The sequence below is a fragment of the Natrix helvetica genome, assembly GCF_964273705.1.
Source record: "Natrix helvetica genome assembly, chromosome: 8".
NCBI classification, from domain to species: domain Eukaryota; kingdom Metazoa; phylum Chordata; class Lepidosauria; order Squamata; family Natricidae; genus Natrix; species Natrix helvetica.
The window spans coordinates 8742471-8754515 of NC_138559.1; the positions used below are offsets into that span (position 1 = coordinate 8742471).

The following is a 12045-nucleotide window of genomic DNA, read 5'->3' on the forward strand; positions in this document are numbered from 1 at the left end:
GCAGAGGAACAGCTGGAGCCGGTGCAATGCACAGAGCTGCCAGAAGAAAAGAACAGCTAAGAAATCAGGGTAGACTTGGGAGTAAAGTCACAGGTGGAAGGTAATGGGCCCCTCCCATAGGAAATAAAAGAGGAGCGAAAGGGGAGCGGGCTTTTGCGGGAAACATTTCATTTGTTCATTTCAGGAGTGTGAAGATTTGTCCGTGAATCTCAGAGACTTTGTGCCCAGTCTTTCCTTGCACAGCACCTAATTTGGAAAATATTTACATGGCAGTTTTCCAAGATAGACAAGGTCTGTAGTCATAATTACTTGCTTGAAAGACTGTTTGTCAGGCCTTTGCTGAATGTGAATGAGAGGAATTCACATTTGTTTAATAAAAGGGGTTTTGTCGAGACCAGGATTCTGCCTCGTGCTTTTTGGGGAAGCCTAGGTCAGAACAGATCCTAAATAGCAAGAGAGCTTACCTGAAGGAGGCCTAGGAGCTGACTCAAGACTAAGGCCCTGAACCATGGACGACAATGTTGGAACAGTCACGAAAGGCTCCTGAATTAAGAGAACACACAGACTTTTACTATGCACCACAAAGCCTTAATTAAGCTTGAAAATTAAGAGAAACAAAACATGGCAGGGAAAGGATCTCCAGCTCTCTAAAGCAGTGAGTACTTCCGTGCCTACAAGCTTTCAAATAATACAGGAGATGCAGGTAGTCCTCGACTTACGGACAGTTCATTTAGTGAACATTTAAAGTTACAGCAGCACTGGAAAAAAGTGAGTTATGACCATATTTCACACTTACAACTGTTGCAGCAGCCCCATGGTCATGCAATCAAAATTCAGACCCTTGGCAACTGACTCATATTTAGGATGGTTGCAGTGTCCCGGGGTCATATGATCACCTCTTGTGACCTTCCCAGCCTGTTTCTGACAAGCAAAGTCCAGGAAGAAACCCACATTCTTTTAGCAGCCGTGCTACTCACTTAACTGCAATGATTTAAGAAATATAACAAGATCGTAAAACAGGACAAAATTCACCTAACAAATGTCTCGCTTAGCAACAGAAATTTTGAGCTCAATTGAGGTTGTAAGTCAGGGATTACCTGTAGGTTGTTTCATCAATTTTAGTTAATGACTAAAATCAAAATCAAATCAAATTTATTACAACCCTGAGGCTAGATACAAACAAAATACTGAACAATTATATAAAAGTACCACATCCTTATATATATATTCTGTATATATGTGTCTACTAGAAACAATAAATATAAGGTAAAGATTCCCCTCACACAACCACGTGCTAGTGGTTCCCGACTCTAGAGGGCAGTGCTCATCTCCGTTTCAAAGCCGAAGAGCCAGCGCTGTCCAAAGACATCTCCGTGGTCATGTGGCTGGCATGACTAAACACCGAAGGAGCACGGAATGCTGTTACCTTCCCACCAAAGGTGGTCCCTATTTTTCTACTTGCATTTTACCTGCTTTTGAACTGTTAGGTTGGCAGCAGCTGGGACAAGTAACGGGAGCTCACTCCGTTACGCGGTACTAGGGATTTGAACCACCAAACTGCCAACCTTTCTGATCGACAAGCTCAGCGTCTTAGCCACTGAGCCACCGCTTCCCTTGAAACAATAATAGAAACTAATTAGAACACAAGCCACCCAATGGTCTGTCCTTTTTTTTGAACTGGGTACTGCATTCAGAGTGAAGGGAATATAATCCAGGTATTGTTCGATCCTCCATAGCCCATTTTTCTCGGAACAAAAGAAATATATCCCAGAAGTAAAATCCCTGACATCTTTACTTTCCAGTCTGCAACATTGCAGGACAGACCCCCTGAACAGGAATTCTAGAAATTCTGGGTCGGCTGGTTTGGGGGCCTATCCAGAAGTGGTAAGTTGCAGGTGGTACGCCCCGGTACAGGCATACTTGAGCCAGCCCAGAGCACTGGATATGTTACTCCGGAGGGCCCGCCCGCCCGCCCAAGTTCCTTACCTGTCTTTTAAGGTTTTCGCGCTTTCGCGCATGGCCCATACACGCCTGTGTGATGCTCTGCAGAGCAGCTGGAGCGTCACAGAAGCACTAAGACGCATGCACATGCTGCATGCCTTCATGTGGACGTTGCCAGGCCCGTTCCAACCGTACCAGTTGGAACGGGATCCGGAACCCACCACTGCCATCCAGCTATGTTCCAAGGAAGGGGAGGGGGAAGGGGGGGAAAACATTAGCAGGATGTGGTTGCCATTTGGCCGATTTTCTCAGGCTGCCGTCTCTAACTAAATGATCACAAAAAGCAACACTTGTCTTAAGAAGGTTAGAGACTGAGGAAGAAGATGGAGAACAGACCTCCTGCTGCCAGTTAAGGATCCAAGCAGGGGAAGACTGGGGAAGTGGGACTATAATTTGACTGGTCTGTTCTTGAGTTCTGAGAAGAGACTGCATCTGGGAGGTTATAAAGAGGTTGCGTTACGTTGATCACTTTTATGTTCCCTTCTTTTGCCTGGATGAATTTTGGGTGGGAGTGCCCTTTTTTTTGGTTTTTTAAAGGCATTTAGAAAATGAGCCTGTCAAATTTTTAACAGGAAGACACCTGGAGGGTAGCAAAGTTTTGAAACAGTCAGTTGCAACAGACACTGCTTTAACTTCCAAGTTTGCATATGATTGTCGGTCTTCTAGGGACAGGATGCTGAACAATTGAGCTAGGCCTTCTTCATCTTCCATGGGGTCAGATGACGCCTGTATCGTCCCTTTAATTAGATCAAGGGCATTGGACCTCTTGTGTTTATCGGGACCTGACCTTGAAGGTCGTGAGCATTCTGCTGTACAGGTAGTTGCTGACTGACGTTATAATCTCTGGAGCTTATGCTATCTGCTCTTGTGACCTTGACTCTGCTCCCAGGATTCAGCAGAGGCCGTACACTGCTATTGTGAAAAATATTTATGTGTACTTTGAAATCCCTTACAAATATTTGCATTTAAGGATCATTGAAGGGAGTGCAAGATAGCAATACCACTTAGACTTATATACTGCTTTACAGTGCTTTTACAGTCCTCTCTAAGCAGTTTAGAGTCAGCATATGGCCCCCAACAATCTGGGTCCTCATTTTACCGACCTTGGAAGGATAAAAGGTTGAGTCAATCTTGAGCCCGATGAGATTTGAACTGCCAAATTGCAGGAAGCCAGCAGGCAGCCAAAGTAGCCTGCAGTACTGCACTCTAACTAAAGATGGCTAAAAGCCAACATTCTCTCAAAATATTTCCATCTAGAAAGCCAAAGGATTTGAGTAAATTTGGTGGAAGATACTGTGGTGAAGCTGTTGTGAGAGGGACTTGTACTCCTCATCTATATTTCACCTAGATGTGAAGTCTTGTGCTTCAACCGCAATAACACACGGGCAAACAATCGATACAAACTCAAGGTAAACCACTCCAAACTTGATTGCAGAAAATATGACTTCAGAAACAGAGTGGTCAATGCCTGGAATGCTCTACCTAACTCTCTTGTTACATCCTCAAACACCCACAGCTTCAACCTCAAACTGTCTACCGTGGACCTCACCCCATTCCTAAGAGGTCCGTAAAGAGGGCATAAGCACACCAGCATGCCTACCCTCCCAGTCCAACTGTCCCTATTTATTCATACCCATTTCCTGTGTTGATGTCCATGTTTATATTTATACCTGTTATCTTGCACATGTTTGGCAAACTAAATAAATAAATAAATATGTATGTACTGGAGCAACTGGGTTGGTAACATGACAAGTGAAGTTGCATTTTTTTTCCATTATAGCCTTAAGTACATCTACTGTTTGAATGATATTTAGCAGCTGACCAAAAATTGCAATACCATATTTTTCGGAGTATAAGACGCACCAGAGTATAAGACACATCAAGATTTTGAAGAGGCAAATAAAAAAATGTTTTTGCACTCTGCTGACCTCTCAGAAATGTCCTCTTTTTCGCAAAAACTGACCCTTTTTTTCAATAAAAGGGGCATGAATAGCCTTTAGGAGGCAGAGAGTGCTCCTGGGGGATGGGGGGGGGCACAATTGAGCAAAACACAGCCCGTTTTTCGCTCATTTCTGCCCTCCCCAGCCCCCAGGAGCACTTTGGAATCCTCCTAAAGGCTATGCACGGCCATTTTGGTGAAGGGGTGGGGTTTCTGGAGGCAAAAAAATGCTGTATTCAGTGTATAAGACGCACCCAGATTTTCAGCCTCTTTTTTGAAGGAAAAAGGTGCATCTTATACTCCGAAAAATACAGTAATTGTTTTTGCAGTCAAGAGGCAGTTCTTAGCAACCAAGTCCACATCAGGTTTAAATTATTTATGGTTTTAAAAGTGTCCTTCCCTTTATCTCCTACAGAAGCCTGATCTTTGGAGGAAGGGAATCCATCCACTTCCCAAATAGGGAATATGATTTATTGGTGGAGATTTGGGGGTGGGGGAAGGGGGAGGAGAGGAGACCTGCATACTATGTCCTTCAGCTGAAATACTTAATTTCAACGGTGGCTTCAGTTTCAGCAAAACCATGCATTTTATGAAACCAACTGCCTATATACTATTCCAGCCAAATGAGTAAAATACCAATCATTCAATAGGCTTCAGGCTCAATCTAATTCCTTTCTAGCACAAATTCACGTGACATCAATTTCTACTGTAAATCTGGTAAATCATCTATTCACCTTTGGGGCACCTCTTGGTGATGGGTGTCCTCTTTCTGCCTTGACTGTTGAAGGAAAGGTTTTGCCCCAAATTTCTGCAATCGCTGTAGCCTCAGCCGCCTGTGGTTGAGATTCTGGCCTTTGCCCAGGCAAAGACATCTGAAACATGGCTCCACCCCGAAACACTGGCCTTGAGGGGTACATGGTTCTGCTTGGAAGAAAACATACATTTCAGGAAGATAGAGTACAAGCAGAAGTTGTGGGAGCTTTCTCACTGGAGGCTTTCAAGAAGAGACTGGACTGCCATTTGTCAGAAATGGTGTAGGGTCTCCTACTTGGGAGGGGGGGTTGGGCTAGATGACCTACAAGATACCTTCCAACTCTGTTAATCTGTTAGCCCCATTTGCAGAAGCAAAAGGTACATGTAGCAAACTAGACTACATAAATATTGTTCTGTCCGGAAATTTCTCCTTAGTTCTAAGTTGCTTCTCTCCTTGATTAGTTTCCAATACAACATAGACCAGAGATGTCAAACTCATGGCGTCACCATGTGACATATCACAACTTTCCCTCTCTTTGCTAAACCAGGCGTGGGCATCTGTCCTGCAGTTTGACACCCCTGACATAGACTAATAAGATTGGAAGGGAACTTGAGGGTCATCTAGTCCAGCATCCTGCTCAACCTTATATCCAACCTTGGCAACTTTTAAGACCGGTAAACTTCAACTCCCAGAATTCCCAAGGCAGGAGTTGAAAGTCCATGAGTGTTAAAAGTTGCCAAGACTGGACACATCTGCCCTTTATCATTCCGGTTAAATAACTGTCCAATCTTTTTAACTTTTGTCCTTTTTTTTTAACTGCAAGCACACCAGCCGATGTTAAAAATGAAATTCTGTTGCCTGCTCTCAAGAGAAAATGTATTATCTATCCAATCATATATACACATGCTATACACACACACAAACATATATACATATATATACACATATACAGGCTCTCTTCCTTATCAGCTAGGCCAGGGCTTAGCGGCAATTACATCGGCCTAATATGCAATACAGCCCTGGTTCGATTCTCAGTAAGGGTATGGCTAGCTGATGAGAGCTAAATAGCTTGAAATAGATCTATACTAGTCTCCCTTTATTTATTTATCAGCACAAATACAACACAAATATAAAAAGGCAACATTAAAAATAAAAATATGGTGTTCTGCCTGGATGGTCTTCTGTAATGAGCTGAAGGACAGAAAGAGGGAGTAGTGAGCTCCTTCCCATATTTGGGCATGCCAGGGGTTGTAACACAAATACATACCTATTTCCCTGGCCTAGCTGATAAGGAAGAGAGCCTGTGGCTTAGTGGCAATTACATCGGCCTAATATGCAATACAGCCCTGGTTCGATTCCCAGTAGGGTATGGCTAGCTGATGAGAACTAAATAGCTTGAAATAGATCTATACTAGTCTCCCTTGATTTATTTATCAGCACAAATACAACACATATACATATATATACACACATAAACATACACACACATACAGATACATACACATACAGTATACAAACACACACACACACCACTAGGACTCGCTGCCTTAGAAAAATGAAGAAAATCCTCAGGGAAGACTCACACCCTGGTCAGGACTTCTTTACCCTCCTACCATCGGGAGGAGAAACAGAAACAGTCAGTGGTACATACAGGTTCAAGAACAGCTTTTATATGTGGGCTGTCAGACTCCTGAATGCAACGTAACATCATAGGTATGTAGTATGATAATACATGCAGGGCCGGCGCAACATGTTCATATTGGTGCAATATATTTCAATGTAATGTTACGCACATATATGTATAGAGGATTGTGTGTTGTTAGAATGATTTATTGGGTTACAGATTTTGTTTCTTTCACTATGAGTTACTGATATGTATTTATGTTGGAGGGAGTAAGGGAGGCTCAGCCAATCTCATTGTATACATGTTGTGCATGGACAATAAAGGTTGAATTGAATATGCATACATACCCACACGTGTGTTTATGTGTGTATATACACACACACATATACACTCACATATGCACATGTGTGCATATATACTCGCCATACACATATATTTATACTCACGTATGCACACAAATATACATACACACATATATACACTCACATATGCACACACACAAATACACACATATGTGTGTATATATACTCGCACATACATATATATTTATACTCATGTATGCACACAAATATACATACACATATATACACTCACATATGCACACATACACATACGTGTGTATATACTCGCACATACTCATATATTTATACTCACGTATGCACACAAATATACACACATATACACTCACATGCGCACACACACACACATACGTGTGTATATACTTACGCACACACATATATTTCTACTCACATATGCACACACAAATATACATACACACATATAAACATTTACACACAAATACATACACACACACATATACACACACATCATCCATCCATCCATTCATCCCTGTCCATTTTGAATAACTCGGCGGAAAGAGGAAACTTTGAGGGTTCACAAGGTTGATGCCTTATGGAGCAAAACTGTGACTGAATCTGGATGAAGCCTCCAGTCAGGCGCCCACCGCTTACCCGGGCGTTGCCTCCTTCAGAGGGGCTTCCTTCCGAGTAGAGCCAAGGCCTTCTCTTCTCCCTCAGACGAAGCCAGCCAATCTCCCCACCGGCGCCCCTGCCTGGAGCCCTCAGAGGCCGCTGTTTCGGCCCGGCGCGAGACCCAACTCCCCCTCAGGCACGGAGGAAGAAGAAGAAGAAGGAGAAGAAGGAGAAGCCCCCGGCCCACCAGCTCACGCCACGCCGCCTCGAGCGCGAGCCGCACCTTCACGCCTCTCCTCCGGCCGCACACGCCACTCCACTGTCCTTGCCCTGCTATTGGCGGAGGCCTCGCGTTCGGCGCCCGCCTCCCTTTTTTGGAGCCGTCCAAGACTAATCACAGCGTGGGGGGGGTTCAGCCGAAATAATCCTACTCGAAGCGGCTGAGCCGGCCTCCCATGGGAGAAAGTCGTATTTCTTTTTTTTATTTCCTTGAATTTATTTTAGTAAGGATGCTCGACTAATCCTAACCCACCAAGTCTGTCTTCTCCCGAACCCCTCTTTAATGGTACGGTCCATTCCTGAGAGGAAGGGAAAGCGCAGAAGCGTGCCCGGGGAGTGCGGGCCGTCGTTTTCAAACAGGCGCTTTTTTTTTCGTGATGGCTGTTCTGAGCATGCGCAGCGTTTCGGTTTGGAGGGGTGTGGGGAATTGAAGCCTATTGCTTGACTTCGTCTTGTTGAGGAAGAGTTGGGTTGTTTGATGTAACCAAGACTGTGACACTGTTATTCTTCTAAAGAATAACTTAAACCACTTTTTCATTCTGCAAACAAAAACTTTGTCGCAAATACAAAATAATATTTGTAGCTCGAGGGTGAATTATGGCAGGGGTCCCCAAACCTGGCAACTTTAAGACTTGTGGACTTCAACTCCCAGAATTCTCCAGCCAGAGCCCTCAAAGGCTGGAGAATTTGGCTGGAGAATTCTGGGAGTTGAAGTCCACAAGTCTTAAAGTTGCCAGGTTTGAAGACCTCTGAACTATAGAGTCCTTGGTGCTCTCTGGGCCTGGTTGTTTGCTTGCAGACGGTTCATTACTGACTAGATAGTACCTGTTGCTCATCAAGCTATGATAGGTTTCATTAGATGATCATTTGCAGCCTTGTTGCTGTTTCTGTGATCTGCTTTGCTATACATGTCTTCGGCTTCTGCAAATAATTAGATTGTAACATTGTATTAGAGGTGCACTGATGAGGTTGCCTAGTTGGGTAATGAAACGTCTGCAAGAAACAGCCATGCTCAAGAGAGCACCAGGACCCCGCAGATTTGTTCGCATTCGTTTTGCTTTTTTAATTATCCACTTTCAGCATTTAGGGGAGGCATCACTCAAATTCTGCTTCAATCAGGAGCAGAAACTGAAGCAACCTCGCCACATGGTACAACGTGAACAGAACATTTTATCTTTTATATGCAAATACCTAGGGATTTTTTTAAAAAAAAGAAGTAAGTATGGCAGGTGGACATTCAGATTTGCAAATGTACTATGCCGTTTTGAACAGGGATCCCTAACTCTTGCATGCAATCATGGCTTGTTTGCTTTTGGCTCAGCGCGTAAAGCTCAGGAATAACATGTGGATAAATAAGCCATGACTTATTGAACCCAGGTTTAATATTTCTAGAGAATCTTACAAGTACCGTATCTCTGTGGGTCAGTGCATTGAGGGCTAAATGAACAATTGTGTGGAATTTGTTAAAATATTTAATGATTTCTCAAAGTTACAAGAAACCAAGGCAGACCTCTCTTTCTTTCTGTCACAAAAGTCAAGATGGTGGCCATGACCGAGGCCCCATCCTTTTTTAACCTTCTTTGTGTATACTTAAAGGGACAGTGCTTCAATTTTATTTCACATTCCTATGAATGTGTTACACCTAATTGTCAATTATTTATTATCTTTCCTGACATCTACATTTCATTTTTTAAAAATTATTTACAATCCAATAGAATGTTTGAAGTATGTATGTATGTATGTATGTGTGTTACAACCCCTGGTATGCCCAAATTATTTATTAGCACAAATACAACACACACACACACACACACACACACAAACATACATATGTATATGTATATGTATGCCAAATACCACTCACTCATCACGAAATCTCCAGAACTGTAAAGCCTACAAACTTGAAATTTGGCACGTATGTTCTTCTTGGTTTCTAGGTGCTCACTAAGAAAGGATATTTCGAAACGACCATGAGATCATTAGTATTTCTAAAACAGTATTAATACGCTCTGATGCTAAGGAGTTAGGCATTCTACATTAATTTTCAAGCTTTAAGTGTCAATTTATCAAGCCTGATCACATAGTTTCATCGCGAAGCATGGGTTTCCAGCTAGTAAATTATATATACAGTGAGACAATTCTCTAAATATAAAACAGATGCAGAAAAGGGCTGGTTTCTTTTGCCAGCCAACACTCTTTGCTGATGGGGTTTGCAGCATGCCCGATCTGCTACATCGAATTGCATTGGTAGAGACTCTTGAAAAAAATCACAGTTCATCAGTTAATCCAGTCCTGAGCCATATAAGGCTTTTAAAGGTGACAACCAGCACCATTTGCTTTTTAAAATTAAGACCCTTGGTGGAATGAAGGATGTAGTAGTAATAGTAGTAATAGCAGTAACTGTGAGAGAGATCTTGGAGTCCTAGTGGGTAACCATTTAAATATGAGCCAGCAGTGTGCAACAGCTGCCAAAGAAGCCAACACAGTTCTAGGCTGCATAAACAGAGGGATATAATCAAGATCACGTGAAGGGTTAATACCACTTTATAATGCCTTGCTCAGGCCACACTTGGAATACTGCATTCAGTTTTGGTCGCCATGATGTAAAAAAGATGTGGAGACTCTAGAAAGAGTGCAGAGAAGAGCAACAAGGATGATTAGGGGACTAAAACATATGAAGAACGGTTGCAGGAACTGGGTATGTCTAGTTTAATGAAAAGAAGGGAGACATGATAGTAGTGTTCCAATATCTTTGTTGCCACAAAGAAGAGGGAGTCAAGCTATTCTCCAAAGCACCTGAGGGTAGAACAAGAAGGATAATAAGGTACATACATGTGTTGGTTTGATGAGAGGAAATTTGATATAATTAGCAAATGAATTTCTGTTAATAAATAATAACTATAACAATAACAATGAAATGAAGGGGATATAGTGAACAATATATATATATATATATATATATATATATATATATATATATATATATATATATATATATATATATATATATATATATATATATATATATATATATATATATATATATATATATATGTACTGGCTTAATAAAAGGTAGAGATTTTGTATGAAAGTTCATACAAAACCTTTGCCAGACCAATTCTCGAATACAGCTCATCTTCCTGGAATCCACACTGTATATTGGACATTAATACGATTGAGCGAGTCCAGAGGTATTTCACGAGAAGAGTCCTCCACTCCTCTGCTCACAATAGAAGCCCTTATGCCACCAGGCTCGAAATTTTGGGCTTGGACAACCTGGAACTACACCGCCTGCAGTCTGACCTAAGCATAGTACACAAAATTGTCTGCTACAACATCCTACCTGTCAATGACTACTTCAGCTTCAACCTCAATAATACATGGGCAAACAATAGATACAAACTCAAGGTAAACCACTCCAAATTTGATTGCAGAAAATACGACTTCAGCCACAGAGTGGTCAAGGCCTGGAATGCTCTACCCGACTCCATCCTCAAAACCCTGTAACTTTAACCATAAACTGCCTAGTGTGGACCTCACCCCTTGCCTAAGAGGTCTGTAAGGGGGCGTGCATAAACGCACCAGTGTGCCTTCCATCCCTGTCCTACTGTCCCCATTTATATGTATTCATTTCCTTTGTTCATTTCCATGTACTTATACTTATATCCTGCTATCCTGTATATGTTTGACAAACTAAATAAATAAAATAAAAGTAAAAAGTCACCCAAGTTCAAGAATCAATTATCCTAGAGTAATTCAATTTCTTAGCCAGAGGGATTATGAATTTGAATTACTCGACTGCCAAGTATATGACTCTGTAAGCAGAAATGCTGACAGCAAACTTAAAAAACAAAAACTGGCAACCAATGTGCAAAGCCAGATTGCAAAAACCCAGGCAATTATTAAGTAGCAACAAAGACATTGAAAAAAAATACTCTCACGTGTCTGCCATTTAATCATTGGATTCTTGCAACTCAGGTACGGTAGCCCTAAAAAAGGGAGGTAAGGAACTGTTGTGTCTGAAGAAATATAGGTGAAGGTAAAGGTTCCTCTCGCACATATGTGCGAGGGGACAGTGTAGGGGACAGTGCTCATCTCCGTTTCAAAGCCAAAGAGCCGGCACTGTCCGAAGAAGTCTCCGTGGTCATGTGACCAGCATGACTAAATGCCAAAGGCACACAGAATGCTGTTACCTTCCCACCAAGGTGGTTCCTATTTTTCTACTTGCATTTTTACGTCCTTTCGAACTGCTAGATTGGCAGAAACTGGAACAAGTTACAGGAGCTCACTCTGTTACACGGCGCTAGGGATTCGAACCACCGAACTGCCAACCTTTCTGATCAACAAGCTCAGCATCTTAGCCACTGACCTTTCTGATGAAATATACTTTCTTTCAAAGCATTCTCCATGCATATAGGTTTCTTCCCTACAGGATCACAAATTAATCTGCAAAATACTGAAATAATGTGTTGACTTAAATTCTATTATTTCAGTGATACATATTCTCTGGTAAATA

General features: G+C 42.1%; 1 protein-coding gene across 3 annotated transcripts in view; it reads right to left on the reverse strand.

The window, feature by feature from the left end:
• The window catches only part of PIWIL2 (piwi like RNA-mediated gene silencing 2), a 45122-nt gene extending 37371 nt beyond the window's left edge, over positions 1 to 7751 (reverse strand). Inside the window, exons 1-3 of one of the 3 annotated variants that reach the window (XM_081960737.1) lie at positions 7290 to 7751; positions 4675 to 4864; positions 465 to 543 (exon numbers count right to left, since the gene is read on the reverse strand). In XM_081960737.1, coding sequence (XP_081816863.1) covers positions 465 to 543; positions 4675 to 4857 — 262 coding nt within the window. In that variant the 5' untranslated portion in view covers positions 4858 to 4864; positions 7290 to 7751. The remainder of the gene's footprint in view (positions 1 to 464; positions 544 to 4674; positions 4865 to 7289) is intronic. The other 2 variants (XM_081960736.1, XM_081960738.1) reach the window with 2 other exon arrangements.
• Between the last annotated feature and the right edge of the window lie 4294 nt (positions 7752 to 12045).